Genomic DNA, 26866 nt, shown 5'->3' on the forward strand with positions numbered 1-26866 from the left:
ATGTAGCTGGAATCAAACTTTTTTCTCTTTTTTTTAACTTGGCCTTTGTAGTATTAAGACTGTTATGATCATCTACATTATTAGTATAATAATTCAGTGTTCTCGCTGCTCCATATAAGTGGGGCGGCCCCGCTTTTACATTTTGCCGCTCTCCTTTCACATTCTGCCGCCCGCCCTTTTTTTTTCTGCGCGTACCCCTCTTTATTTTCTCGCACCCTACTATATTTTACAGCATCTATCTCAGCTATTTCCAAATGCACACTTTTTTTTCCACACAAAAATAATCATCATTCTGCACACTGGACATTACGGAAGCCCGTTGGTGCCAGGGATGAATATATTTTATAAAATAATTATCTGGCGGCCGCTACTTATTTATCTGGCGAGTAAATTTGGTGTAAAAGAAGCTACGGCATAACATGTGCTTAAATATGGATTGTGACGTTGCGACTGCTCTGTATTTCCACACTGGATTAAGTTACATGGAAATTCTCGGTGCACTAGCAGTCAACCACCGCATTGTGATTAGCATGAGGACGCTTAAACGCTCGTTGAGTCGACAAAATTTGTTTCGACGCAGGTATTACACTGACATATTAGATGTTGCTCTTTACATTAATGAAGAAATCCGTGGTTCTGGGAATCAGCATGGTTACCGATGGATGCATCTCAAGTACCTGCAGGCTGGGATGGTTGTTTCAAGAAAGATGGTCTATACCATATTGCAAATTCTTGATCCAGAAGGTATCAAATTGAGAAAAAAAGGTCGACTGAAAAGGAGACAGTATTTTGCTAAGGGTCCCAATTACCTTTGGCACGTGGATTCATACGATAAACTTAAGCCATACGGTTTGTGTATCAATGGGTGCATTGATGGATTTTCAAGGTATATCATATGGTTGAATGTGTTTCATACAAGTAGCAATCCCAGGTTGATTGCTGGCTACTATATGGAAGCTGTAGGCGAGCTTGCTGTTGTCCACAACTGGTGCGCGGAGACATGGGGACTGAAAATGGTCACTTAGCACGAATGCAGACATTGTTATCAGGACAAGACAGTTTCCTCTATGGAGCAAGCATGCACAACCAGAGAATAGAAAGCTTTTGGTGTATTTTGAGAAAGGAGTGTGCTCAGTTCTGGATGGACACTCTCAGAGCTTTGAAAGACCAAGGTGATTTCATTGGTGATGCCACTGATACAAATCTGATCCAGTTCTGTTTCTCCAACTTGGTGCAGGTAAGATAACTGTTGCATATAACATAATTGCAATTAAGGTCGCTTTGCCATCATATGGGTTACCCTACGAATTATCCTGCTGTGGGGGTTCGGGTTTGCATGGAGGTCAAATAGAACTGACTTTTGAAACTGTGATTTGAGCAATATTGCTCGTTTGATACCCGTTCTATGGAAACTTTGCACAACGTTATAGTAGGTATTATGCCAATTCCAATTCCAGACAAGTCAACTCAACTTAATATAAGGGGCCGTTCAAATATTACGCAACGCTATTCTTGTCAAAAGTAGACCCCCGCCCACTGTAACGCTTTGTACTGCTGACTATAACGGCGCGTAAAGCTATTTTTGTTAAAATTAGACCCCACCCACCCACACACACACACCCGAGCGTTACGTAATATTTGGATGGCCTCTAACGTGTAAACTAAAAAAATGCCGTCGTAGTAGGATGCTTGGAGGGGATATGAACCCTCCACTTTAAAAAATAAGTTTGCCTCAACGAATGCAAAATGATAACTCCGTGTTATTTTAAACACACACAAATGCTAGTATTAAAGGGAGGGTCAACTCAAATATGAACCTGGTGTGTGGGAAAGATGCAAACCCGGACGACCAACACATACAGACACTTTAAGAAATGAAAAACGCGTAATTTTACAGTTAATAAAAAAAAAAAACCGTGATTATTCCTTCTAACTGGGGGCAGCCATTTTCTTTTGTTTCCGGTGCGTCAGGAATTCTAGCTTGGGGCGAAGTGACGTCAGCTCCATCCAACTCCAGTATGCAAAGTGTAAACAAAGGCAGTCATTTACGACTAGGCGCTTCGCTTTATCAACCTGACTTGTAAAATAACATAAATGATTTGATAATATAATAAACTATTTAAGTAAATATATTTCAATTTGCATTAATAAAACGAAATGGGGTTATAGTATTTTTCTCTCTAAAAAAATCCCAAGAAAAATGCATATTATTAGGCCTATTGGTAGGGTACGTTGGAGTAAAAACTACCACTCACGATAATTTTCTTTTCTTTGGGACTACGTAATTGGTCAGTTTTGTGATTTTAGATGGGAAAGTCTACTTAATCAAGGGTTTTACAGAATTATTTACAGTAATAAAGCAGGACGGCTGATAATGTCCATTATCATTTTAGGGGTGGCCGCGCGGCTACCCCACAATACCCTGTGATCTTTATGAAACGTGCTCGTATTTGTTTGTGACTAGACAACTTGACTGGCTGGTGACCATCCAAAATATACACCTGCCAATCAGGAACTACGGGTACTACAGGCCACGGGGGAAAAAAACCCCAATTAACTAAGAAAACACTCCGATTATCAATTCGGTACATAGGTTAATGTAGTGACAAAACATAATACAGTTATTTCGACACTTTGACTATGATGGTTTATTTTGTGTTGAAAAATAATATATACTTATTGCTGGCTTACTGGGATAGATATTATTACAGAACATTGCGATGCATCCGCAAAAATCAGGTACGTTTTGTTTCTTCAGTTCTAAGACTACTTCCTGACGTGACACGCTAAGTATTACGTAACCACAGGCTCGTCAGAGGGCGTATTCACTGGTATGGTACAAAATGGCTGCGCCCGTTATATATATAATAGCCGTCACATTTAACCATTTTATTAATTAACTATACGATTATACTTGTTGATATTAAGCAATAATGTGCATTATATATCGTTTAATATGCATATCAGGCCAAATGCCTTAATTGTCCCTTCCTTTAACCATACTGCATTTTGTTATTCTAACCAAAATAATGTATACTTTCAGAACGACTTAGACCGCATTGTGACAGTCTGGAACAGCCATCGAATTCGTCCTAGCAAAAATGAAAACGTTCCACATGGAAGACCTATGGTATTATATTCAATGCCCGAGGTGTTTTCGGTCAGAAACTACATGAGAGCAGTGAACCAAACAGACGTCGATATTTGCAGAACGGATTGCTTATTCCGAGATGAATTTACTTGTGATCAGGAAATGTTTGAACTACTGTTAATGTACATGTTGCAATATGGACTTGAACCACCAACAAACGCACAAGAAGGAGTAGATTTGTACCTTACACTGAAACCGCTAGTTCTGCGTGATTTGTTTGATGACGCTACTCTGCTTATGTAGTTTAAAGTTAGTTATAGTATTTAAACATTTACCAGACGACCACAGGACATACAGTCACTGTATGTACCTTTAAGGCAGTATTGGTGGCATAGTAATCTCTTGGAAGACACATATGTATTGGAGTTGCACCAGGCATGCTCAGACACGTGATCACAGGATACATTCATTCTTATTGTTAGTCATAGAGATACTATAAATGAAGGACACGAACGGGCATCATTGATGATGTCTATGATCTCAAACACTACGTTGATTATTAAACAAATTAATCAACATACAGATTGTTTGAAAAGAGGACGCTCGTATTAATACACTTTTCTTTTTGACATATACACCCTATATTCATCAATTTATTGAATGGTATTAATATTAGTTATGTTGGTGTGTATAGCTATTGTCTGGTCGATACTCTCACAAAATGTGATCTGGTTTGCGCAGTATGGAATTAAAACATGCATATTTAGATGTAATGGAATATATTTTTTATTAGTGTTTAACCGAAAGGTCTCTGATGTGACATCACCTTCTGATCATATTAAATGTTCATTGGTGCAGATGTAAATTGAAACTCTTGTCTGGGTTTTTTTTAATTGCTACTGTATACCACTGTTACCATTCTGTTAGCGTTTAGTAAACAGTATATTTTATCAAATACGTATTCCTGTGGACATATGGAATAGTCATTTGGTGCTCTTTACTCAGACGTTTTCTTTCTCGCAGAAATTGAAGAAGCATCGGATGAGCTTTCTTAATGATTCTGAAATATCTGAAAATTCAAATTATCCACGTAAAATCATATTTATCGACTCTTCACACCGGCCTCGGTGGCGTCGTGGTTAGGCCATCGGTCTACAGGCTGGTAGGTACTGGGTTCGGATCCCAGTCGAGGCATGGGATTTTTAATCCAGATACCGACTCCAAACCCTGAGTGAGTGCTCCGCAAGGCTCAATGGGTAGGTGTAAACCACTTGCACCGACCAGTGATCCATAACTGGTTCAACAAAGGCCATGGTTTGTGCTATCCTGCCTGTGGGAAGCGCAAATAAAAGATCCCTTGCTGCTAACTGGAAAGAGTAGCCCATGTAGTGGCGACAGCGGGTTTCCTCTCAACCTCTGTGTGGTCCTTATAACGCCATATAACCGTAAATAAAATGTGTTGAGTGCGTCGTTAAATAAAACATTTCTTTCTTTCGACTCTTCACTTGACATACATCGTGGATTGGTGCCACTAAGAAAGTACATATTCATAGATACATTTGGATTTTAATTATGTCCAATCCCTTTGAATGAACTAATCAGTGTTAAACAGAATGTATGATTAGAACATACAGGACCCTAAGACACCAGAGGCCAATTTCACCAAGTACAACGTTTAAAACGGGTCAAAAATGATGTTAAAGCAGGTCTAACTGTTGAATTAATTTCATCAAAAGTCTAAGTCTCTTAAAGTGTGGTCTAAACATGATGAATTAATCATGTAACTTCTACCCACGTCTAAGTTCTCTGTTAAGATCACTTGTGACAAATACCATAGAGGATGCAGATGTGGGTGACATACACATGTCAAATTAACTTATGGTAGATGTTGAAACAAGAAGAATAGACATTTTTAAGAATCCTGGCTATACAATGATAGAGCATTTTCAAACTGATTCAATTAGCAAAATCAGCGCAAACACTATCATTGCTAATGTTTTCGAATAAAAAGAGCATTCACCACAGTTGATGAAACAGAAATCATGCCTAAAATAAAATTATATTTAAGAAGACTCGGTCTAAGCAGTTAGATGTGGTTAGCTTGAAATTAGCTGGTGAAATCGGCCAAAGGTGCTGAATATTACCCAAAACTATTATTTTTTGTCTATCAAATATGTTCTGCCCTGGTTATCTTCTTTAATCTTCACAATCTTGTTTAATATGAAATATGGAAACTGTTTAAATCAACATTGATTCCAAGTATTATCCTACAAAGTTGGTTCTCCAGCCTTTTAAAAATGACAAAATTGAGAGGTGCCATGGAACTGCATGATTTCCATACACACACATTGGGTTTAGCACACCCTTCAGTGTAATTTTCACAAAAGCTACGGGATGATAGGTTCTCTAGTGAAATATGGTAGATATTCACAGTATTCAGTACAAGTTGCAAACTGTAACCACACGCGGAATTCGTTACCGATGGGGCTATAAGAACCTTTTTTGTTTTTAGGTCAGTTGATCAAAGGCCACTACCAGTTAATCATGAACTGCCTGGGTATTAACTTTAAGAAAAGAAATACAAGTGTATACACTGAATTAGGCACTTTATTATAAATGTTCCAAGAAAGACAGTCAATATTTTAGGGTAAAAAATCAAGATCAGAAATTTTTTTATTCATGTTTGCACTTGAAAATTTTCAAAATGTACTATCGTTTGATAACTGGTACAGTGCTCCCAATGTGGACATTACTGGGATATATGACTGGAAAATGTTTAGTTCGTGTAGAATTTGCTTAGACATATTTATAAAAGATTTGAACATATGTTAAATGTTATACAGTATGTATAGATCTGTTAAATATTAAAATATCTTCACATACATGTGCCTAGTAAACTAACCCGAACATGGATTTGAAAATTATTAACACGAGCACACTGCTGGCAAAGTAAAACATGTTATTAGCAACATTACAATGTCCATGTGAACTGATAAATATAACTGAATATTGACCAACTAGGCTAAAATGAAACCTGCTGGCAGATTAAAAAAAAAGCCCTTGCTGTCTTCAAGGTTAAGATATTAAATGTCACTGGTTAATCGATGCAACAAATCTGTTACTTTGTTGGTGTATTGAGTACCTTTATGAGGACAGCACTGAACATCCACTCAAAATAAAATAGACAAACTATAAAATGACGAACTGAAATACATAATGCTCATGGCAATTTTAAAATGTCCACTTGCCCTGGCAATTAAAACTCAACATGTACTTGGCAATATTAAAATTACCCCTACCTGGTAAACTATTTAACAGTTCTCGAATAAAAAAAATAGTATTTCTCCGACAGTAAGTTTCTGTTAAATTGCCTGTGCACTTCTGGCAAACTAAAATCAGCATCCACCTGGCATTGGTAAATTGATCTATTACAACACTTTCAAAAAGAACTTAAATATGTTTTAGCAAATCTGTAAAAAAAAGCAGAGCAGTCTTGGACATTAAACAATGTCCATCTGCCAATATCTGTTCTTGAGCAATGCAAGGAAATCGGCTTTCAGTAAAACATATGGATCTTGTGCAGAACTCTTTGGAATTCCTAAAACGCATCCAAATGTGTGTGATGATGACAGCGCACATTGGCCGAAATGAAATCTGAGGTGAACCGGATATGTATAGCCTTGCTGGTCAGGATATCAGATCCAGTGCAGAATCTAAGGAAGAGTCCCAAGTACTCTGGGTCATCCATTTTACGTACAAGTTTCTTTATATGTGAACTCAGCACCGTTTCATCTTGGCTCATCTGTTCTGGGAACATGAGTGATTTCAGCACTTTTCTTGGAGTTGGATACAGCTTGCAGTAGAGAAATTTTAAAATAAATCCTCCTGGGCTAGACTAGTGCTGTGAAGCACCTTATAGAAGCAGTCAGCAATAAATATTGGTGTTTGCACGAGTTCTTTGTGAGCTATTTCACATACATGCGTTCAACATTGTCTGCATGTATCAGCTTTTTAGCTCCATGCTGTTCCATTATATCAAGAAGGTCATCCTCATCTACAAATGCAAAGTCCTTCAAAGCAGCTTGAAGAATGGTCTTGTCCATCTCGTGCACAAACTTCAGAAAGGACTCGAGCAAATCAGAAACATTGCATGTACCAAAGATGTTCCTGCTGCATAAAAGGATTTGCGACAGCCTTTTGATCAATGGATAGACTTCTTCTTTCAGTGAAACATAATCTTGGCATAACTCTTTGGAAAGTTCTAAACGACAGCCTTCCATTGTACCTCTGTCATATCAGCGCGAACAACTGAAACCGGATATGTGTTACCTTCTATGTCATGCAGATCAAGGTGTCCCAGTGCAAGAGCATCTCGCAGGGAGCCTCCATTCCTCAGTACTCTGGTGTTCCGTCATCCTTTAACATTTTGATTTCAACGTGTCAGGTTGTCTGGTTTGCTTGGGTCTCTTTCTGTGCTTTGAATTCATAAAGGGGCAAATCAGCACATGCCCATGGAACACTGTAATCGAGGTTCATTAGATCTCTTTGGTCTATTGCCAGTGTAAATAATCCAGGAGCGATCATATCATGAGAGCCATCATACTGCAGTGCTCCATCCACTGAATCATCATGCTTGACAAGGATCAATTCACTCTGGACCATTTGATCATCATGTGCTAATTCCTCATGTGGTTCAACTGCAGAAGCTTCCATGTCATTTGATGTTGAATACTGTAAGACTTGAACGCTGTCCACAGTGTTTGCAATGGATTCAGTTGCCACAAAGTTTTCGGATACTGGTGTCATGGTTGAACCAACACTTTTTCTCTTCCTGTCACCACATTTAATCATTTCAGGTAGATTTTCATCACTGTCAGAATTGTCAAAGTTCTTTTTTTTACCCAAAAGATAACACCTGAGGTGTTTCACATGTAGCCTGTTGATAATGTCTTCCACTGATTCGCTTGTATGCATCAGCTGCGTCCCATGTACATCACTGGATATGTCAAAGACAAATTCACTGACAGTGCCATAGCAGTTCTTTCCATCTGTAAAAAACAAAGGATAAATTATTTCTATTAGCTCCTCTTTCTTTGTATGTTTCTTAACACTGGGATGTCTGATGCCTCACCCCATGGGTGCTCGAACTTGGTGGTACTTTGAGTCACTGTTTTTAGTAGGGTCACAGATAGAAAATCCAACTACCAACGATCGGTCATTTTTTGAAGCAATTGCTGCTTGCTTTGCACTAATACTTTTATTGTTCCGAAAATTGGAGAAGAAAGGCAATTTCTTGTGTTTCTTCAGGTTGGATACTGTGCTTTTCTCATCATCCGAATCTGATGGGTATTTCGACTTGGATGCTAACTTCATGTGACTTCTTAGGTTTTCAATCAGGGATAATTTCCTCTTGTCGTTTTCACTTTCAGATTGCTGTCTATTGACAAAAGCCTGGAGAGCTACCCTGTCACCCTTGCTAGGAAGGTATTCCTGGAGATCCAAATCACTCATTTCAATGATTACATCTATGTCAATCTGAAAAAAAAGAAATAATGTACCATTTTAACATTGCTAAAAATCATTCATCTGGTTTGCGAGAGGTAATTTTTGTAATCGCAGGAATTAAGAAAGCTCTCAAGAAGAAGAACAAGATGTTCATTTGACTCCAAATATCTCAAATGAAATTACACAATGTTTTATTTAGAAGTATATTGCATACTTTTTAGAAGTATATTATTGCATAACAAACCAGTAAAACAAAAACAGTAACAAATGGGCGAATTATTTACATCTACTATTGCAGTGCTTAGGTTTAAGACAAAATAAATAAAGCTTTTTGTTTTAATGACGCCACTAGAGCACATTAAATGCTTTTTAATCATCGACTATTGGACATCAAACATATGGTCATTGTGATATTTTTTTAGAGGAAACTTGCTGCTGCCACATAGGCTACTTTTTCTAAGCAGCAAGGGGTCTTTTATATGCACTTTCCCACAGACAGAACAGCACATGTCACGGCCTTTGATGAACCAGTTGTGGACCACAGGTTGGAACGGAAAATAGCCCAAACTGCAAATGAGTGCATTGAAAAAGATTGATCCAACAATCGACCGTTTCACAGGCGGACACGCTACCGCTTGAGCTGCATCCCGCTCCTGCAGGTATAAAACAATACTGATTATCAAAAATAAGTTTCTATTCAGTAAAGTATGAAGATAACGGAATAATGAATTTTTTTTCTAAGATATTTGATATTGTTGTGATAAGAGAAATAGGATATAACTTTAAAATAATATGGGATCCTCTTTCTTAAATATTGTAATTATTACTCAAGAATTTTTTATTTTATTAGGAAAAATCTAAGAATTTACCATTTGGTTTATTAACAATGTTACTTAGTCAATTACCATTATTTCAGGTTCAATTATTTTTATTTTGTTTTAGCAAATTTGATGATACCTTCGAATCTACAACAAAGATTTATGGGTAGATTATGTATTAGTTTCTTTACTGTACATTCCTCTATGTTTTGAAATTTTAATGCTAATTTGAGTTGGATGATAATCTCCTTTGTAGTTTACCCTCTGAATACTCGAATGCATGGCATCTTAAACGGTTGACAAGGCAGAAGAATAATAAATGATGGTTGCCTGTGTATTTGGTTGCCAACATGGTATTACATCGTAGGCTTAGGCCAGTGTTCAAGATTAACGGTATCCCGATATCCCGGGGATACCAGAATTTAATTTTGGATACCAGACTTCAAGAACCCAGTATCCCACCGGGATACAATATAATACTAAATTCTCAGGTGGAATACCAGATTTTGAAATGTTAGTATCCAACTGGGATACTGGCCAAAATTTTTAATCTCGAACACTGCTATTAGGCCTTAGATTCTTCCTCATACGCACCTTATCTGCTTCCATTTTATTAACAGTTTCAGGTGGGATTCCCCTGCTTCTCAGGAAAGTCTGCAGAGACATTCTGGAATGTAAAATTTATAAATCACAGTAAAAATAATATAGTAGAGAAAGCAGGATAGTCTTCAAACCTGAGCTCTAACTCTCAGTCAATATGGTGCTAGTTAAACCAAACGTCTTTGAGAAATGTGACATTTTATTAATAGACAGATGGATGGACTGACACATGATACACAGATGAAACGTGGACTGATCTTGACCATAAACATTGATTTAATAAAGACAATTAAAAAGTCAGTGTTCTAGCTAACAATAAATATAATGTAATGCGCCAGTCACGTTTTTGGCTACCTTGCCCCAATTTCATGTTACCCTGCCCTGAGGTTGTTCACAGTGTATTTCTCTGACAGCTGTCTATTTGAGGTCTATCACTTATGGGTGTATACTACCAAATCAAATCCCATAGACGACAATAGTAACATATGTGGCTAAAACTCCTACCTGCAGCGTATCAATCAACATAAACACCATGGATATAAATACTACCACTCCGCACACTTAAAGTGAATCAGAAAAAAATTGGGGTCAAGCTGCTCGTTTCTGAGATAACGGGTAGCGTCTATGACTACCATAGTTCCACACAAAATTCGAGTACTTTTCTTTACAGGTACCCCATACATGTTTCAAGCACAAGGCTACTTGACACATTGGTACTAGATGAAATAAAATTGCATATTTTTTTACCCAGATGAAACTATTATTTTTTACAACCAACACACTCACATTTATAACCAATCACAGGACTTGTGGTGTTCACTTCTCTATCAAAAGTTGGGTGCACCTCCAACTTTGACCCAGGCGGAAGTTATTTAGTTTAGTACTACCTTATGGGGTGCCAAGTATACAAATCAGTTATTTAAAGACGACGTATGCATCCCTTTGGAAAGATATCCTCATTAATTTTGCAATAACTAAACATATATGTATTTATATATGCGTTTGTGTGTTTATGTGTGTTTGTGTGTGTGTGTGCGGTTATGGTTATATGGCGTCGGACATATGGTTAAGGACCACACAGATATTAAAAGAGGAAACCCGCTGTCGCCACTTCATGGGCTACTCTTTCGATTAGCAGCAAGGGATCTTTTATATGCACCATCCCACAGACAGGATAGCACATACCATGGCCTTTGATATACCAGTCGTGGTGCACTGGCTGGAACAAGAAATAGCCCAATGGGCCCACCAACGGGGATCGATCCTAGACCGACCGCGCATCAAGCGAACATTTTACCACTGGGCTACATCCCGCCCCTTCCAAATTAGCTGATTGGGGAGAAAATAAAGGTGACATTTGAAGACAGGTGGCTGCTTGATAAAACATTTTATGTGAAACAGACACAAATTTTGCCTCACTCGCCCCCGGTTTTATTTCAATATTTTTTTTTCAGTATTAATATTGTGTTAATTATGTTAGTAACGATGAATCGCCAATAACCAAGGATCCGAATGGTACTAGTTTCGAAAAAAAAAAAAAGAGTTGACTATAGCCTGAGAAATCAAGTGTTGACCACCTATCTTCCGGTCTCCAAGTGGGACTAGCCTTGTTTTCCAATTTCACAAACCAGGACATGCCGGACCCCCTGATGGAGAAACCTCTGTCTGAGCCGATTGGGGAAACTGTCAAAGTGTAATTGGGAAATCGGCAAATCTTAATTGGGAAAAAGCTCTATTCCTAATTGGGAATCCAGTTTAGGGGAATAGGGCCGGTCACCGGCCCCAAATTACATGGTAGCTTAATCCCTGCAATGGGTTTCTCCAACTATTAACATTTCATGGATAATTTGGCAAATTTTTCCACTGACACCTGATATAACATTTTTCCGTTTGTTCGGAGGTGTCATAAAACATTTCATTGATTCATTCATTCCATTGACTTAGAAAGTCTCAGGCATGGCATACTTATATCACACTCTTGACTTAAAACTTACACTGCACAGATAACCTTGGTTTGATTGTGTTCAAAGTGAGCAGAACCACTCCAGCTCGCAAAACTGAAATAAAAAATGTTTAAAGTCAGACAAATTTAACTGTTTGTAAATGAATGTTTATTAAAGTGACAGTGTCTATTTTCCTATCTTTTATTACCGGTATGTTTTACTAAATTGCAAAATACAAGCAAAACTGCAGTTTTAATAAAAATTAATCGTGTGTTGTTTTCTATCAACGAATATTATTCACTGCCAATATCCAACTCTCAAATCTCGACAACATTTTCTCTACGTTAAATGGCAAAAGTGGTCTGCTATTTACAAAGAGAAAATGGCATAAAAATCTGAGCATTGTGTGTTAACAGTGGACGATATCTGTTGATAGAACAGACACACAAGTTTATTAAAACTGAAGTTTTGCTTGTTTTTTTCATTAGTAAAAGATATTTAAAAATAGAAAAACAGACAATGCACCTTTAACTGTATGTTTATTAAATCGCAATGACCTTGTTTCAATAAAACATACTGTACCATCCAAGCATTTTAATGTACATGTATGAATTATTGGTGTATGACATGAAACCATAGCTCTGCATAAGAAAGTGTTCAAAAGATGTTTTGATAATGATCTTATGGCATGAGTTTTAAAAATCAAGATATCCTTCTCAAAAAATTAAAAGTTCATCTGATAAAAGTCCAAAATTGGGAATTTAAAAAAAAAAGAATTTTGAGAATGTTTGAAGGAGAGTGGGGCCAATCACAGACCATCAGTGGCATTGCAAATTCATCCGTGACTCGTTTAGTCATGGACATAGTAAATGTATTTGGCTAATGCAGTAATGGTTCATCAATTTCCCTGCTTACCCCTCTACCCTTTCCCTTGCCTCTGGGGACCAAATATTTTTTTATTTTTTTATTTTTTTTAAATAAATTAAAAATTTGGTATTTTTACTTTTAGACTTCCCCATCTAAATTTGCGTTAATTTTAAATAATTATATAGGTGTAGAGTAGGGATTTCTGTATTTCTTTTGGGAACGCATTCAAAATTATTAATGTCGACATAATATATTTACTCTTTTTGACCTCCAGTTTAAAATTTCATTTTTTTTATTATAGTTAGGTTTTTCCTGCCCCGAGTCAGACCACCGATTATATCGGAGGCCGGACTGGGGATAGGCGTGCTCGAAACCATAGAGGTATGTGAGGACGTTTAAAACATATCTAATCTAATCTAATCAATTTCCCCCTGCCAAATATAATATGTTGTTACAGCTGGTCGTCCTTATCCCCCTTAACAGATTTTAAACATCTTTCCCAAGTTAAATACAATCTACCTACTGACTGACTGTTGTGTGTTCCCAAGTTGAATATAATATACCTACTGACTGACTGTTGTGTGTTGTTTAAAAACACAACACATTTCTTTCCTTTAAAGGAAGTGACATTTAAGGCATTTGGCCTGGTATGCATATTCAACGATATATAATGCACATTATTGCTTAAAGCCGCACACCCTAGTTCCATCTAGCGAAAATAAATTATAATTTGGTTTATCTACAAACCTGTAACACACTTAGATCACGTTTTTATCAAATGGAGTGAAAAAGCAGGTTTTATATCGATAAATACCATGGGAATCCCCATGTCCCAATTGCTTGAAATAATTTTGAAAGTTAGTATTCTGATGTCACCGGTAGATGTCGTTCGAAGCACAACAATGCCTACATCACGACAAATTTCACAGAGTGCGCACAGACTTGGGGTGCGTTCTTTTCACCTCTCCTGGACATGTTCCAACTGTTCTGTCCTGGTTGTATCCCTTCTCCAGATATCGTAAGACTTAGCAAAATTATTGGTTTTAAGGGTTTGTAACGTTTTGTATTGAGACACTTACTTGTCTGAACTTTATTGTTACTGAAAATTTTCACTAACTGTGAAGAAAAATCTCACAAATGAACAACAAGCAAATGACAACAAATCGGATGTTGATTGCGCGAACCGTCACGTGGTATACCAACGTCTGTGACGTTTACACAGGAAGATTCGCTCTAAAAATAGATTGGACCTCGCTTGCTTAACGTTTTTTTCTCGAGTGCATGCCTGTTGTTAAGAAATACAAAAAATGCATTTCGTGGTTTTACAAACATCAGGATTACCAGGATTACCAAAAAGAACTTCAGGTGAATGGAAATGTGTATTCTAAATAATAAAATGTAAGTAAAGTGCAATTTATTTGTGAAAAAATGGGTTTAATAGCGAAAAACAACAAAATTAGTTTTAATTTGACACACCCTTCAATTTCACTTCAATTTAAATATCTTTAAACACGTAAAAACCACATAAGATCATTTTAGTTGCCATTTGACACTCCATTCATTTCCATAAATCCAAGATGGCCACTATTTTAAAATTAAAGATTCTATTCTCACTACATTTCCCCCTCTAGATGGATTTTTTTATTACTAATAAAAAAATCTAAAATGCTATTTCAATTGGGGGTTTTTAAAAATAATTTAGTATAATAAACCTAATTAAACAAATTTAGTTACAAGTTAATTGTTCATTTGCATAAATCCAAGATGGTGGCCCACCAACCTTTTAACATACCATTTTCTCTAGCCTATATCTCCACTTTTAGATAAAATTACTGATGTCTAAAATGTCATTTTAATTTTTATAAGAATAATAAAGTTAACTTTAGTTATAATTTGACAAATCCTTCATGTGCATAATACAAGATGACATAATACAAGATCTACTTTTGTAGATTCAATGTATTTGACTAAGTAGATATTAAATACTTGTTTTTAAAACACAGTTTAGGAAATGAATTCCTGACCATTCATAGATGATTACTTTATATTTTAAATTATTGTTTCATTAGGGAAAAGCAATTTTTATAACTACAATGTAATTTGGTTTGCATTATTACGCATAATTACAAGTAATGTACATCAGATACCATATCAAATTTTGTCAGTTTAGTACCTTGTATTGAGTCCTCAGCATGACAATCACCACAATACAGGGCAAGGCAGCTTGCCACTTACAAATCCGCATCTTGTTGACACAGCATCAATTCAGTTTTAGAATCTTTTTTTGGTGCAAGAGACATATATTCATATGTAACTTTGGGCAACAAAGACTGATCTGTTATCACAAACACATCCATGCTGCAATGAATCTAGCGAGAGGTCTAGACCCAAAGCATTTCCACACAATTAACAGCCTGTAGATGCATTCATTTGACATTTTCAAGAATTGCCTTGGTTGTGGGTGGCAAGGAATTAAGCTTTGGTCTTGATCTCTTTTCTTTGTCCCCTTTGCCACCAGATTTGTCTTGTTTCAGACTTAGTGCTATACTGTTCTTTTGTCTGGACACAGCATACAAACATGGTTGAATTTGTTTCTTTCCATGTTTCAGGCAGTAATACAGTGACAAGTTAGTCAAATACAATCTATAGAAGTAGATATGACAAAACTGTATTTGAAAGGTTTGATGGACCCCATCTTGAATTATGCAAATGTAAGATTTGTCAAATTGTAACAAAATTTGTTGTATTGAGTTTATAATGTTTATAAACAAACAAATAGCATTTTAGACTAATCAGAAATTACATCTGAAAGTCAAGATATGGGAAATTGGCATGTTAAAAGGTTTGATTTATGCAAATGAGGTATTCATCAAAATATAATTATAGTTGTTTTGTTATGTTTAGCATAATGAAAAACAATAAAATAATATTTACACTGACCTAAAACTCCCTCTAGAAGTGGAGACATGGTGAGAATAGAAATCTTCAATTGTTGTTAAGTGACGGCCATCTTGGATTTATGCAAATAAAGTTGTATTGTTAGGTTTTTAATTGCTAATACCAACAAAACAGCATTTTAGATCAAACTTAAATTCAATCTAAAAGTAAAGATATGAAAAAATTGTAAGTTAAAAGATTGGAAGGCGGCCATTTTGGATTTATGCAAATTAGAAAAATTGCCCAAGGGTGACAATATTTAATCAAGCTGATTCTTCATATATATGCCCTATGGAACCAGAATCCACAAACATTAGAGAGACAAAAATTTCAGAGCAGAGCCGCATTAGTGTACAGGCCGACTAGGACCAGGCCAAGGGTCGCAAATTAAAGGGGGCGGAAATTTTTTCTTTTTGCAAGCTGCACGGAATTCCACTTTCCCCACTAAGTAATAGAATCTATTCTTGATGCCAGATCCAGCCGCCCACTCCTTCCACCCCACCCCCGCCACGTTTAAAAATATTAGTGGACTGGGGGCGCCAAGTACTCAAATACGTCTCTGGGCCAGAGACTGCAGAGTGTAAATAATTGTTTTCTTTTCTTGTTTTTGGCCCATGCTTATAAAACTTAAAGTCTATACTTTAATAAAGTCCAGACTTTAGGCCAAAAGAATGAAAGTTATAGATGTGCGTCCGAACAATTTTAAAAACACATGAGGCTTTTTTTCATTATTCATTATTTTTTATTGATCTATTATTTCCATAGTAGATTAAAGTCCAAATGAGGTCTTTGACATGTTTGAAGGTGGACCTGCGAGAGTCGAAGTTTTCCATTGGTCTATTGGATGTGCTGAAACAGAAGGACCAATCACATCGTTCCACACATCCAGAGTTCGGCAATTCTTGTAGACATTACCACTATTGACGATACTATTGACGATTTGAAACTTGAATTTGTGTGATGATCATTAAGTGCCTTTTTTGTGCAAATAATGTAAATTTTCAGCGGTACCTTTCACGGCATGCGGGCGGTGGACGCAAATCTATAACTTTCATTCTCATGGCCTTAACGTAATGCTATTTGAATGGCGTTGCCATGACAAAGTCATTCAAATAGCATTAGATTAAAGTCTAGACTTCAACTTCAAGTTTTATAAGCACGGGCCCTACAGTCTGCAGTCTACATTTGTTACACGACCGTATATTATAACTATTTCTACACATATGCCGTAGATTCTTTAACACTAAAGTTACCTGTATTTGATGGGAATGTGCCAAAATATATTCACTTAAATGAAACATGGCCGGGGAACCACCTCCGAGTACCCAACAAATGTAAATTCGCCTTGAATTTCTACCACGATGTAATGGTTGTGGTATGGAGTTGTCTTTCTTGTCACGTGACAATTAAGTGGCGGCCGCCAGATAATTAAGTAGCGGCCGCCAGATAATTAGGGGAAGCTTGGGAGAGTTGGGCCACAGGGAGAGTTGAGCCACCCCTAATATCATTGTCATAGCTCGTTGTTTGAGACAGGTGCTGCCATCTATTTGAAGCACTAAGCATTATCTTTCTATTGATATAAGGGACTTGAATTTCCAGGCTCTTGTCCATATATTGTGGACAAAAATACATTTTTCGCACAAAAGACACAATTTTTACTCCAAGGTAAGCATTTTTATATCTCTTAAACAGTATATAGAACACTGTTCTAGTGTATTCTGCGTGATAGCTGTGACAGTCTTCTTCCATCAAGGCAGTTTTGAAATCCATGTGATCACCGCCCAAGATGAAAATTTGGTTGAAATTAAAAATGGTGAGACTTGGGAGAGTTGGGACAGTCCAGGGTGGGAGGGTTGGGCAATGGCCCAACTCTCCCCGCATGGTGTCCCAACTCTCCCATTATTTACATTTGATGAATAATCCTTTCTCTAAAGCTTATTAATTTGACTACATGCTGTTAAGGATTATTATTAACAGATAGTGTGTGGGAGAATTATTGTGGGCCTAGATCAAAGTACTGCATATTATACTGAAATGTTTCTTCAAGTTTGCTTTAGTGATGTCAGTATTTTTTTTCAGATGCCACGAAAATATAAAAGAATATCCAATAGAGGGGCACCAGAGGACGTTCTACATAGAGCAAGTGAACAAGTAAAGGGAGGAAGTAGCATCCGTGCAGCTGCTAATGACTTTAATATTGCAAGAATGACCCTCACGAGATACATGGATAAGTGTAATGCACAAACTGGACAGCATGATGAACGAAATGAAGCTTTTGGCTATGAAAAATGTCGACTGACAAACATGATTTTTTCTGCAGTGATGGAAGATGACTTGGCGACACATATCAAGACTTTAGCGGAACAATTTCACGGACTTAGTAGGAATAAATGTCGCTCACTGATTTTTGAATATGCTATGAGAAACAATGTGACGGTGCCTAATTCGTGGAAAGAAAATGGAATGACTGGTGAACACTTTTGGATATCATTTAAAGAAAGAAATCATCTTGCAATCCGAACACCAGAGGCAACATCTCTCGCCAGGGCAAGTGCCTTCAATCGTTATAACGTTGGCAAATTTTATGATAACCTCGGACAAGTTATGGACCTGCACAAATTTGAATGTCATGATATCTACAACTGCGACGAGACGGGGTGTACTACAGTTTCGCCGCCTGAAAACATTGTGGCTAAACAAGGAGTTAAACAAGTGGGGTCAATCACCTCTGCAGAAAAGGGGCAACTTGTCACCGCCGTGTACACCATTAACGCGGCAGGTAGCGTCGTTCCACCAATGCTTATTTTCCCACGGAAAAACGTCCGAGATTATTTCACCAAAAATGGTACCCCCGGGTGTATTGGAGGTGCAAATCCAAGTGGATGGATCAATGAAGAGCTATTCTTGGGTTATCTGAAACATTTCATACGCCATACAAGATGCAGCAAGGAGAAGAAAGTTTTGCTGATCTTAGATAATCACGAGACTCATATCTCTCTTGCAGTCATCGACTTGGCTAAAGAAAATGGTGTAATATTATTAACAATACCACCACACACTAGTCACAAGTTACAACCTCTGGATGTGAGCTGTTTTAAACCTTTCAAGACGGCATATGCTCGAGCTGTTGAAAATTGGATGCGTTCAAATCCAGGAAAAACAATTACGATCTATGAAATCCCTGAATTCACTTCACATGCTCAGTTGCATGGTCTTACTGCCAAAAACATTATTTCTGCGTTTCAAAGTACAGGAATTTACCCCTACAACTGGGATGTGTTCAGTGAAACCGACTTTGCGCCAGCCACAATAACTAATAGAGATCTTCCAGAGGAATTAGAGGGAAATGTTGAACTGCTAGTTCCTTCTGAACAAACCACTGAAACCCCCAAGGCAGGTTCAAGTACTACAGAACCACCAGCTGTCCAGCCAGGTCCACGTACTACAGAACCACTAGTTGTCCAGCCAGGTTCAAGTACTACAGAACCACCAGCTGTCCAGCCAGGTTCAAGTACTACAGAACCACCAGCTGTCCAGCCAGGTCCACGTACTACAGAACCACTAGTTGTCCAGCCAGGTCCAACTACTACAGAACCACCAGCTGTCCAGCCAGGTTCAAGTACTACAGAACCACCAGCTGTCCAGCCAGGTTCAAGTACTACAGAACCACCAGCTGTCCAGCCAGGTTCAAGTACTACAGAACCACCAGCTGTCCAGCCAGGTCCACGTACTACAGAACCACTAGTTGTCCAGCCAGGTCCAACTACTACAGAACCACCAGCTGTCCAGCCAGGTTCAAGTACTACAGAACCACCAGCTGTCCAGCCAGGTTCAAGTACTACAGAACCACCAGCTGTCCAGCCAGGTCCACGTACTACAGAACCACCAGCTGTCCAGCCAGGTCCACGTACTACAGAACCACCAGCTGTCCAGCCAGGTCCAAGTACTACAGAACCACCAGCTGTCCAGCCAGGTCCACATACTACAGAACCACCAGCTGCCCAGCCAGGTCCACGTACTACAGAACCACCAGCTGTCCAGCCAGGTCCAAGTACTACAGAACCACCAGCTGTCCAGCCAGGTCCACATACTACAGAACCACCAGCTGCCCAGCCAGGTCCACGTACTACAGAACCACTAGTTGTCCAGCCAGGTCCAAGTACTACAGAACCACCAGCTGCCAAACCAGGTCCAAGTTCCCTAGGAACACCAGCTTCCCAACCAGGGCCAAGTAACACTTATGTATCACCTGCTGATATTGTTCCACTGCCAAAAGCTGGGCCACGAAAAGTCACCAACAGAGGTCGCAAAAGAGGGGATACAAAAATTTTAACCAATACCCCAGTACGCAATAGTATAGCTGAGGCACTAGCTGCCAGTCAAACTAACAAACGGAAGGCCAAACAACCAGTCAAACCCAAAGCAAGAAAGAAGTTGTTTAAAAGTAAAGCAAAAAAATGCCAAACTCCATCAACTTCATCAGAGGAAAGTGGTTCTGATGATGTGAAATTCACAGAAAGTGGTGATAGCGATGTTGATGACCTAGATTGTGAAATTATTGAAGGTGATTTTGCAGTTGTAAAATTTGAGTCTGCCAAATCACGTATTGTGCATTATATAGCACGGATTGATGTCATTGATGGGGATGAGTGTGAAGGGGTTTTCCTTAAACGAGAATTCAGTCGTCAGCAGACGACACCTACATTTTGCATCAACAACAATGATAATGCATCATTTCCTAAGAATGACATCATCAAGAAGCTTCCTGCGCCTAAACAGCTTGGTGGCACAGCTCGTCGAGCAGGAAAATTTTCATTTCCTTGTGACTTCACACTATGGGATTTCCACTCATCCCTTTATTAAAACATCAATAAACCTACCACCACTTTCTGTGAATTTCACATCATCAGTATTATTTTTCTCCGATTGTTACACTGAAAGTACTTTTCTAACCAAGCTATCAGTGACATCATTAAAACATTATTGAACTTGAATATTTTACCGATTTAAGTTGATTCGTCCTAGTGGAGTGCTACTGGACCAATTGTACCTACTCGTAGTCATGGGATTGACTATGATTCTCAATATTGTTTTTTAAGCTTCTGTTTGGGATCTGAACGATACTTTTCTAGTTACATGCTGTTTAAAGGGTCATTTTATAAGTTTGGAAATAAATTGAGACCATTTTCCTTCACTGGATAGTTGTTTTATTCTGTACATTTTCTGTCCCAAGTCTCCCTTTTGTGGCCCAACTCTCCTTGAACATGGCCCAACTCTCACCACCCCCAGGGAGAGTTGGGCCAAAATGACACCTTTTGAAAATCACCTTCACCTTCTACAGGTTGGCCTGCATACGGAACCAGCTAGTACATATATGTATTTTAATATCTGTACATGTCATAATCACATTAAGCAATTATCGGCCATGAATAGGAAGATTGCAATATGTTAAAATGTGAAAAGTGGCCCAACTCTCCCAAGCTTCCCCTATTTATAAAATATGTTCATCCCTGGCACTAGTTCATCAAGATTAACTTTGGCTACAAGTGCAAGCACTACCAAAGTGCTTGCACGTGTAGCCAAAGTTAATCTTGATGAACTAGTGCTTTCGTGTGCTCGACTTGGGGGTCCTTCATTTCGTTGTTTTTGTCAGCGAAACGAAGTTTTCTACTGAGATGTATGCGGCCATTGGAACTGATTGAACGCTGGAACGCTTCTCGTTTCGACAGCCTGCACCACCAGGTTGGATTCTTTTTTTGCGAGATTCCTTGCCTCCACGTCATTTCTCCGTTTGACTGTCGACTTGTTTTTACGTGACTCGTATGACGGCCATTCTGCAGAACGCCACGGTTGTTCGCGTTTAGTCTCAACATGTCCGAGCCTGTCCTAGCAGCACTGGAAGAAATAGGAAGCGGGGTCGGCCCCATCTACTCTTTTTCTAGACTTTACCTTGATTAATAGTGATACCATCTTGTATCCTCCGGAGTAGGGCCCGTCCGCACCACTATACCAACCCATCACGACTGGACTATACCCTAGTCTGATACTCTCTCGTTCAGACGGATCCAGCTTCTCAAGATCTGTATTTCAGCACAGCACTACACCTTCAACGTCTATCGACTGTGAATCTAGGGGTTTTCTTGACGGGATGCAACCCATCTCGTCCCTTTAAGCTGTGCACCCAAACGGTCTTAACGAGGCCACACGCGTGGACATATCGATCGGACTTTAAACTTTTAGATCTGCGTTCAAAATTTTATGTTGAAATTGCTTTTTTTTAATATTATTAAATAGTCCGATCCTCTTCTTTCTCTTATTTAATTTTGGACTGTCCTTCTAAAATGCTCCAAATTATATAAATATTCGGCCGAGCAGTCAATTCTTTTTTATTTTTGGCTTGTAACCTTTTTATTTTTTTATTTATTCTATTAACGTTTTTACTAATTGCTATTTTCAAAATTCTGCCCATTTTCAACCCAACCCCCCCCCCCCCCCCCCCCCCCCCCCGAGTCAGACCACCGATCTTATAGGAGGTCGGACTCGGGATGGGCGTGTTCGAAACCCTAGTGGTATATGGGCACGTTAAACTAGTTATCATCATCATCAAATCAGCCCAGCCTGAGTCGAGGAAACCAGCTACGCCGGAACCATCGACCACCGAGAGGGACAGACAGAACTGGCCAGGTATCCCGGTACTGCCAGTCGTCAAGCCACCGGCCCGATCAGCCGCCATTGGAAAGAGGAAGGCCGTCGCTCAGCCGAGCGACCAACCTGACAAGGCCCGGCCTCCTCCAACACCCGCACCGTCCCCCTCCGACTCGGAAGCCGTCTAGAAAGTTCAGATCGGGAAAATCAGGTCCGGCTTCCTGAAGTTCGTGGAGGGGGACACCTCGGATCCGGCATCACTGATGGGCGGACTAGTGAAACCAGAGTTAAAACAACTGCCTGATGGAAGCGCTTACGAGCTACACACCATCAAATCTACAGCCGGCAAGACGGGGTTGGTACTAACTCGGCGCCGAGAAGGAGTCTACCGACAAGCGGTCCTGGTTAGAGAGATGGATAGCCACACCATCCACAGGATCGTCAAGGCCCTTTTCGGCAACGACTACCGGAGTGTCATAACCATCGTCGCTGACCAGAGATGGAAGCACTTCATCCCCGCCTGTCACGGGGATTCTATAATTCCCGTAACTGAATAAAACACGATTATCAAAATCTCTCTCCTAACTGTATATCTATTAGATCTCTCTGTAACAGGCTGTTAAACCCTAGTATGGCTCGTCTCTAGGTATGATCAGAGATACGATCTTATATAAAGTATATATATTTATAGCACGTTTAGCTCACTAGAAACACAACAAAACACAATACACTTTGGAATCTGTATTATCCTACGCTGACAAATGTACAGCCGTAGTAGTAAATTAATAACAGCAATAATAACAACCCAGAACTGATCACTTAATTAGTTAATCTCTAGGTGTCTAGTTACACAATATGCGAATCACTTCACCGTTACACCACACCCACACGTGTGATAATTGAGAAACGCTTACAGGAGAAGTTAATTAATAAAGGAATTACAACACCATTCCTAACTGGTTAATTTTTAATTAACCCTTACTACTCGTTCAGTAACGTGTGATAATTTAGGAACGCTTCTTGGGGAACTTAATTAATAAAGGAATTACAGCTCTATTCCTAACGGGTTAATTTAATATTACCCCTAACTACTCATTCAGTAACCTTGTAACACAGAATTAATACTGGTACCGATCACAATAAAGACAATAACCTACAGTGTACCTAGGTCGTCTAGGATGACTGGCTAAGCTTTATATTACCAAATACTCGTATAATGTTAGAACAAAAAGTCTACGATTTACTTCGTCAGATGACCGAAGACACTGTCTAAAGAATATTGGTATAATACAGTATTAAAATATTTAAAGTCACATCAATCACATCAAGGTTATACACAGAGCAGAAAATATATAATTACCAAAGTCCCGTCTGAACTAATATATTTCGTTCAGTGGACGACGTCCGTGATCCCCTGGAGCCTTCCTAATTCGTTCTCCTCGATATCTCTAAAACACTAGCTATTTATTATAAATCAGGATTTTGTCTGGGGATACAAGGCGGTACCTCACGTATCATCTCATATTCCAACTCTACTAGAGTCGGTATATTTCTCTCTGATCGTCAGACTTACTGACGCCAACGTCGCCAAATCACGGTTGTAAAAACCGCACTCGCAGAGGTATTACGTAACTACTCACCACATGGCCTCCACAGCTGGACTAAGTGCATATTGGAATGTCCGATCGCGCGAAGTATTACGTAACAAGTTGCCCACCTGGGCTACGGGCATTAAACTGCACACGGCCCTCTAACACAATTAAAATCGCCACAGGCGAAAACAAATTTAAAGCATGTACCGTCACACACCCCCACCTCAAAAAGGATATTTCCTCTACTCTAGGAATAGGGAAATATACTACATTAAAATAAAAAGGTGCGTTACCCGACGCATACGGGCATTTATAACACATGTAATAATAAGGTGACTACCAGTAATCACACTGAGTCTCTGAGTCCCTGGTATACAAATAAAATATATATAAACAAAACAGAAATAAAGAATGTCAACACATTATCATAACGTTCAACTTCGGGACAGGGCATCGGCGATTACATTGGATGTGCCCTTGATATGTCCAATGGTAATTGGGTATTCTTGCAGAGGAAGACTCCATCTCAAAACTCTCTGGTTGGAGGCTTTCATAGGATGGTCCAGTCCGTCTTCGTCTTCTTGGAACAGCACAGCTCCAGCACAGCTCCAGCACCCACGTCACTGGCACCCACAGCTAGCTTGAAAGGCACTCGGTAGTCTGGTACTGCCATCACGGGAGACGAGTAGCGCCTCTGCTTGAGACGGTTGAATGACTTCTCGCATTCACCTGACCAATGGAACTTCGTTTCCTTCTTTTTCAGCGTCGCACGTTTTCCAGGTTTTCTCCGATAGGCATGCTGTCGAATCGGTGTAGCGTTGGGTTCCAAACGCACATCTTGGCTTAAGGTGTTGGTAACCGTTGGAAGGTTCTGACAAATGGAAACATTGTCTTGTTTCAACGTAGTCAACTTTGCTCGCTGGGGGCTCAAGTCTGCTAGAATCTGGCCGTTGGCCAACTTGACCTCTGCAGTCTTGACGTCATCACAGGAATTGAGTGTCTCTCAATTTGGACCGGTCTCTCTGGAACTATCGGCAGTCTGTCAAAATAACCTTTTAGCAAATTGATGTGACAATACCTACTTTTCCTAACCCTATCAGGAGTGTTTATCATATACCCTGTCTCATTAACCCGTTTGTGCACAACATAGGGCCCGAAATACCTGTTCTGCACAGAACCCCGTTTAACGGGAAGGTACAGCAGCACTTTATCCCCTGGTTTAAATTCCCGACTCCTAGTCTTCCTATCAAACACTGATTTTATTTTGCTCTGAGCATGGCTCAGTTGCTTCCTAGCCTTCCTATCAAACTCTGATTTTATTTTGTTCTGAGCCTGGCTCAGTTGCGTCCTAGCTAGTTCGGTTGCCGGCAACCTCCGATCTCTAACTCTCTTATTTATTAATACTCTCTCAGTTAACAATGTAGTGCGAACTGCCAACAATTTTGGATCAGCCCCCTGCTCTAGAATTAACTCTTGTCTATTACAAGGTAAATCCCCTCTATCAAAGACAACTGGTTCAATTCCCCTCTGCGGGAGAACAACAGGTTCCACCACATTTAATTCGTCAGTTGACTTATCTACCAAATTACTGATAACCTCATCCATTCCAATTTCATGGCTCACACACGTATCAGACAAATCACAACTATCCTCTGGGTCTCGTGCTAACTTACTGGCCATATCCCTAGTCATTACACACGCAGGATATTTAATCTCATCAACCTCACACTCTTCTATTGGTAAAGTGCTGTCTTTAATTAACAGTTGGTCACATTTCGGCTGACAACACTGACTAGTCAAATCATTTCCCAACAAAACTCCTATGTTTTCAACAGGCAAGTCCTTCACAACACCCATAACGACTGGTCCCGTCACAAACTTCGAACACAAGAAAACCTTATGTAACCGGACAACCATATTTTCTCCAGTAACCGAGGTTAAAACCAAACTACGTCCTATGTCTGAATTTTCAATACCAGCTAAACACTCTTGCGTTATCAGACTCTGACTACACCCGGTATCTCTATAGATTGATATTGCCTTAGGACACAACTCTTGTTTCACATCACAAACCATACCAGTGGACACATACGGGTTTACTTTCTCTGCCATGGGACTAACCATTAACTCTCTCGCTAACGGAGCTGACCTCACTAAACCGACCACTTGCGCATTATCGCGTTTCCTTTTAAAACAGTCTCCGATAAGATGGTTATCCTTTTTACAGTAACTGCAATGTGGACGAAAAGTTCGTGCATTGGCTGATAATGCAGGCCTATCCTTACTTTGCCCACCAGGTGCATTCCTTGCCTGACTAGCTGACCAACTAGATGACTCTCCCCGATAGTTACTTTCCCGGGAAAAACCTGGCTGAAATTTCTTCTTATCACCCTGTTGTAAAGAGCTACCCGGTACTGCCTGAGCTTTGTGTATTAACACGTAATCATCTGCCACTATACCTGCCTCCTCTATCTTTTTGACATCACGATCCTCTAAATGAATACGTAAGCTAACTGGTAATCCATTTTTAATGTCCTGTAAGATCAACAACTCCCGTTACTCGGTATATGACTCTACCTGATGAGACACCACCCATTTATCAAACATCCCTGCCTTCTTAGCCACAAACTCACTATAAGACTGACCCTGCGTTTTTCTCAACTCGCTATACCGTAAACGATAATCCTCAGGTCGTAATTCATAAGCCCTCAACACTGCCGCCTTAACTAGGTCGTACTGACTTGCTCGCTCATCACTCATTGAATTATAAGCTATACTAGCCTTCCCCTTAAACTTAGACACGGCTAACAATGTCCACTTAGACTGCGGCCAATTTAGCTGCTTAGCGGCCTGTTCAAAAAGTTGAAA

General features: G+C 39.2%; 3 protein-coding genes across 3 annotated transcripts; 2 read left to right on the forward strand and 1 right to left on the reverse strand.

The window, feature by feature from the left end:
* The first annotated feature begins 1014 nt into the window (after nucleotides 1–1014).
* On the forward strand, nucleotides 1015–4221 carry LOC121380210. Its single transcript, XM_041509025.1, has 2 exons — nucleotides 1015–1237; nucleotides 3044–4221. The coding sequence occupies exons 1-2, from the start codon at nucleotides 1031–1033 to the stop codon at nucleotides 3392–3394; spliced, it is 558 nt and encodes a 185-aa protein (XP_041364959.1). The 5' UTR covers nucleotides 1015–1030; the 3' UTR covers nucleotides 3395–4221.
* Nucleotides 4222–7627: 3406 nt separating this feature from the next.
* On the reverse strand, nucleotides 7628–10506 carry LOC121380062. The gene is made up of 2 exons (XM_041508803.1): nucleotides 10009–10506; nucleotides 7628–8626 (listed from the first exon to the last, which is right to left on the reverse strand). Exons 1-2 carry the CDS (start codon nucleotides 10078–10080, stop codon nucleotides 8219–8221), a joined length of 480 nt encoding a protein of 159 aa, XP_041364737.1. The 5' UTR covers nucleotides 10081–10506; the 3' UTR covers nucleotides 7628–8218.
* Nucleotides 10507–17565: 7059 nt separating this feature from the next.
* Nucleotides 17566–20850, forward strand: LOC121378292. Its single transcript, XM_041506394.1, has 2 exons — nucleotides 17566–19158; nucleotides 19267–20850. Exons 1-2 carry the CDS (start codon nucleotides 17796–17798, stop codon nucleotides 20622–20624), a joined length of 2721 nt encoding a protein of 906 aa, XP_041362328.1. The 5' UTR covers nucleotides 17566–17795; the 3' UTR covers nucleotides 20625–20850.
* Nucleotides 20851–26866: the final 6016 nt, after the last annotated feature.

The sequence above is a fragment of the Gigantopelta aegis genome, chromosome 8 (assembly GCF_016097555.1).
Source record: "Gigantopelta aegis isolate Gae_Host chromosome 8, Gae_host_genome, whole genome shotgun sequence".
NCBI lineage: Eukaryota > Metazoa > Mollusca > Gastropoda > Neomphalida > Peltospiridae > Gigantopelta > Gigantopelta aegis.